General features: G+C 34.9%; 1 protein-coding gene across 1 annotated transcript; it reads right to left on the bottom strand.

The window, feature by feature from the left end:
• Window positions 1–932: 932 nt before the first annotated feature.
• On the bottom strand, window positions 933–1,511 carry LOC131613777 (uncharacterized). Its single transcript, XM_058885418.1, has one exon. The coding sequence runs from the start codon at window positions 1,509–1,511 to the stop codon at window positions 933–935; it is 579 nt and encodes a 192-aa protein (XP_058741401.1).
• Between the last annotated feature and the right edge of the window lie 3,646 nt (window positions 1,512–5,157).

Here is a 5,157-nt window from a genome sequence, read left to right as displayed (position 1 = left end):
CTTCCGTCAAATATTGCACAGTGCCGTCCTTCATTAGACACAAGCATAGCAGTTTCAGAATTCGTCAAACACAAACAGTAGCAGCGACAAAATTACAGAATTCATAGGTTTCCAATTTTTCAGCAACAATTAACATTACAAATACAATAAATCTACACACCCAATTTCCCACATACAATTGTTCATGAGCCCCATTATAGGAAGAGAACTTCACCCTTACCTTATGAATGGAAGTAACTCAATGGGTCTCCGATTCACACTTCTGATTGGACACCATGGATGGAAATCTCTAAGCTTTGCTCATCCTCTCCAAAACTTGCCTCTTCTCTTCAAATCTTGTCTTCTCCAAAAATGACAACTACATTTCTCATCTCTAAAACCCTAATTAATATTTGAATTGGGGTTAGTCTTTCACTTCCTTTTTATTATTCTTCACAAACTAATTTAGGCCCAATAAGATAATAACTTCATTTAACCAAAATATCACTTTTATTAATATTCCAACAATATAATAAATTCCGACTTGTATATAATATTATTCTAAATATTATTCTTCGACCATTCGACTAATATCTGACTTTTACTTAATAAATCAAATACGCTTCTTAAAATAACACCGACAATCCAAATTCGACCAATATCTCATATTTCCGATCTAATCTTAATTACTCAGAAAATTCCCAAAACTTCAAATATTATTCCAATAATATTTCTAATACTGAAAATATTAAAACTCTTGATTAAATATCAATCCGCTATCCCGAACTAATACCCACTAAATCGTCTCAAAATACGAAAACTTCACTAAACACTCCGAACGTCTAGATTAAGCGAATAATCGAATTTCTGGGAGTTACATGTATCAGTGCTAAGAAAGAATTTGTCATAGCTTTAGGAAGCTTACCTCCTTTTATAGAACTCCATTACAAGCCTCACGATGTCTCCCCCAACAATGTCCCAACTCCTTTTAATGAAAGAAAAATTATATCCGTCTGGTCTTGGGCACCTTTCCCATCGCAATTCCATATCACATCTTTGATTTCCTCAATCGTAAAATTAGCTTCCAACCTATCTCTATCTTCAATATTGAGAATCTTGAACTCCACCTCATCTAGCACCGGTCTTTGTATGACTTGTTCCTGGAATTTGGCCTCAGAGAAACTTTTGACTTCCAACTTAATTTCCTCCATCCCTTCAAGCGTTATACCACCTTGACTTAAAGCTGATGCTATGTAGTTCCTTCTCTCCCTAACTTTTATTACATTATGAAAAAACCTAGTATTTAAATCTCCATCCTTTATCCATCTTATCCTCGCTTTTTGCCTTTGTATGCTTTTTTTGTAGTGGATACTGTCCCACACTTTCTTCACTGCTGCCTCCCTATCCACATGCATCATCCCCAGAAAACCGGAATCTGGAATTGTTGAATTATTATCCAATCTGTTCAACTCTTTGACTGTATCTTCATCCTTCAGCTCCACATGCCCGAATACATTATTATTCCACCACATGAGCATTTCTCTCAAAAGTTTCAGCTTCTCCTTTAGACAAAAGCCTTACTATCCACCACCCTCAAGTCTTCCCACTCCTTCTTCAAAAAATCCCCGAACTCTTTATTATCAAACTGTAGCAACCTGCCCTAAAAATTTAGACTTTTAGAGTCGTCACCTATTCTGCCAGGGCGAATAGGAAACCCTACGAAGTTTTAGAGGATCTGGGTAAGTTATTATAATCAGGTTAAGGGAAGGTGTTAGGCATTCTTAACCCTTTCCTAAGGTTTTGTCTAGGGTAATGATTGTGGCTAAAAATGTTAAGGCAAGGTTTATGCTTTCAAGGGTGAACGGTTAGATTCGAACCTAATTGGAGTTTTGGGGAAGGGGACTCGCCTTGTTGCCAAGTGCCTACGTACCTCCTTAGGGAGGATCAGAGTCTACGTAGTTCGGGGATAGGGTTGTACGCCTTAGATTTGATATGAGTGTGTTTTAAATTACCGTACACAATTTGGTAATCGTCGCAGTTTTGAAATTCGTAGTTTCTGATAGGAATTTGTGTTTTGATGTGGCGTACAACCCTGATTACTATATGTTTCATTAATCGCGGTGATCAATGGGTTTGATCAACATAATTAACAAATTAATAAAGAATTGCTAATTATCTTAATCGATTGATTCAATTATAACCGTTAGCAAATTGATGTGTTTTTAAATAAATTATTTTAGTGAATGGGAAATAATTCATCATTAATCATCGCAATCAATCAGTTCGATTGAAACAATTAACGAATTTATGAAGAATTGCTAATTATCCTAATCAATTGATTCGATTATAACCATTAGCAAATTAATGTGTCTTGATTAGAGGGAAATTATTTATCGTTAACCATCGTAATCAATTGGTTTGATTATAACAATTAATGAATTAAGGAGGGATTACTAATCATCGTAACCAATTGAATCTGTTAAAACCCTTGGTAAATAAACCTATTTGAATAAATTATTTAATTAATTAAATAATTGATTATTAATCATCGCGATCGATTAATTCGATCAAAACAATTAATAAATAAATCCTAATATTTATTATATTAATAATTCAATTTTTAAAATCAAATTATATATGTGTGTATATATATATATATATATATATATATATATATATATGTATAAATATATTAAGTTTAATTAAATAATTATATAAATAATATAAAAAATAGAAAGAACCCAGGTTTTTATTATATGTGGCCAGGTTGAGGGTTCATAGTATGTTTACATCAATCATGTGCGTTGGATCTAAGGTAATAGTGATATGGTGGCTAGATCTTGAAGGTATATGGTAGACCTCAGGGTCGGCGTAGCGTGGGATCACTGAACAAACGTTTCATAAAAATGATATGTGGAGCGAGGGATCGAACCCACGCCCCCTCGTTCAAAGGCGCTCTCTCTCACCAACTCAATCACACAAACCATCTGATATATATATATATATATATATATATATATATATATATATATATATGCGTTCAAAATATAATATATAAACCCAGAATCATAAAATGGAAGAACGCGCGCCAATTTTAAACAGACCAGTGGTGTGTTGCCACGCAACCTTCTTCTTCCCCAAACCATGTAAATCTCTGAAAATATTGCTACGATTTCCTTCATAGAAAATAAACCTGCAAACCCTAAAAACCACATACATGCATATAAATATTTCACGACCATGGGGATCTCTTCGTCCAGTCCCCCTAAACCCAATGGTACCCACAATTGCCCCCAATTTTACCTAAATCAGAAAACCCCAAATTAAGCTTGCTAAACCTAACAATGGTGGATCACCATACAGTCACGTAAACAATGAATCAATTGCCCAGAAACGATCTAAACACCACCACAAACATTAATATGCAACCAAAATCCATGTATGATACGTGAATCAATGCAATCGATCATAAATTAAGAGTGACATACCGTGGCCTTATTGGAGATAATTCTAGGGTTGTTGATGCAGTGTAACGATCCAGATAGCTTCAGAATCCTCCAAGGATTATATTGCAATCTTCAGAATGCTTTGAAACCCTCCCAATTTCTAAAACCGAATTGTGTTCTTGAGTGGAAATTTTGCTCTTTGAATATGGTTCTTTTGTTAGAACAAGATTTGTTCTGATCAATATTCTATGTTTTTATGATACCATTATATATGAATTTTGTATAAAACAATGTGGTACTCTAATCCTTTGCATTTTCCATTTCAGGAAATATATAAAGAGTATGCATAAATCAACACTCAGAAGCTCTTTCTCAAAAGGTTCTGGATGGCTACATCAGAACATGCTCTGGCAAGACATCAGAAGATGGTCAAGCAGAATCAGAACATGGACTATGAAGCATTAGAAGAACATGAAGTCAGAAGCAGAAGCACTGAAGTTCTTATTGGTATCACGCTAAAGCTGTTCAAAGTCAGAAGACAAGAAGATGCTCTGCACCTGTTTACCCAAAAATATGGTAAACAAGCGCTAGTTTCCTTTTTAAAGGTTACTTTTGCGGAATCAACTAGAATAATCTAGGACTAATTGCTTTTATTTGTTTATTATGTGTATCTGGTATGTATTAAATGCAGTAATAACCTTAAAGTAAAAGTACACACTGAAGATTAAGACTTTAAAGTAAATGAAAACGATAAAATGCAGTAAATGTACACTGAAAGTAATGCGTAATGTAAATGATTGCATAAATTAAATTGGTACGCATACATACATTCCAAAGTTGCACTCGTCACTCATTTTTGCACAGAGATTTGAGTTTACTGGTGTTTTTGTAGAAAATGCGGACCCTAAACTGTTCATCTGGAACTTGCTTAAATAGTGAAAATAAAATAACTACTACTAACGGTCGACTGATTACTAGCCAACACGTGTCCTCGACATGCCGCATCTTCGTCTGTGAGGCTTCCACGCGTCCTGTAGGAACTGCTGAAAACTGTCTGAAACTGCTTCCTTTGACTTCTGATACTTTCCGACTTCAAAACTATACTTGGAAAAACGCCTAAGTTTTCTGCTTATTTTAGTCGACGATGCATGGCGAACTTGCCAATTTTAGTCGAACCCTGGTAATGATGGCATTTTGTAGTCGAACCATAGTCTTTGACTAGGAAAGCCTCTTAACCAGACTGCTTTGCCTTAGACTTTTTAATAATCTCAACATATCTTAAAGATTATTTACCATTATTAGCAAGTCGAAATCCTAGGGTAACAAATTGCCCCCCAAGCGGCTTCTTTCGACTATTTTTACAAAAGGGAAAGATGGCGTTTCATTTTCTTCGTAGGTTTCGATTTTTGGTGTCTTTTAACGCCATGATTAATTTACACATTCCTAGACACTAATTATTACCTAAATCCTAGGTAGTGGGCTATAACTGCTCCCCACTTTCTTTTACCAGTTTCCAAAGCGTTTTTGACGTGACCTTTGATTCAACAACTTCCTTTCCACACGATTTTACTGACGTCACTTACAACCCATATATATATGGATTCCTCTTCCTTTCTTTATTTTCTCCTCATTTTTCTGTTCTTCACAAACATTTTCAGAGCTCTCTTCTTCTCTAACCTTTAAGCACTTGTTTTCTTCTTTCCTTCAGTACATTAACAATGGCTGCGAACAC

This window comes from Vicia villosa, linkage group LG6, assembly GCF_029867415.1.
Source record: "Vicia villosa cultivar HV-30 ecotype Madison, WI linkage group LG6, Vvil1.0, whole genome shotgun sequence".
NCBI lineage: Eukaryota > Viridiplantae > Streptophyta > Magnoliopsida > Fabales > Fabaceae > Vicia > Vicia villosa.
The sequence above is the reverse complement of the archived record's forward strand: the minus strand, read 5'-3'. Positions and strand labels throughout refer to the sequence as shown.

What these genes read in the sequence shown, in the direction of transcription:
- LOC131613777 (XM_058885418.1), bottom strand. Translation starts at nt 1,511, where the DNA reads ATGTGGTGGAATAATAATGTATTCGGGCATGTGGAGCTGAAGGATGAA.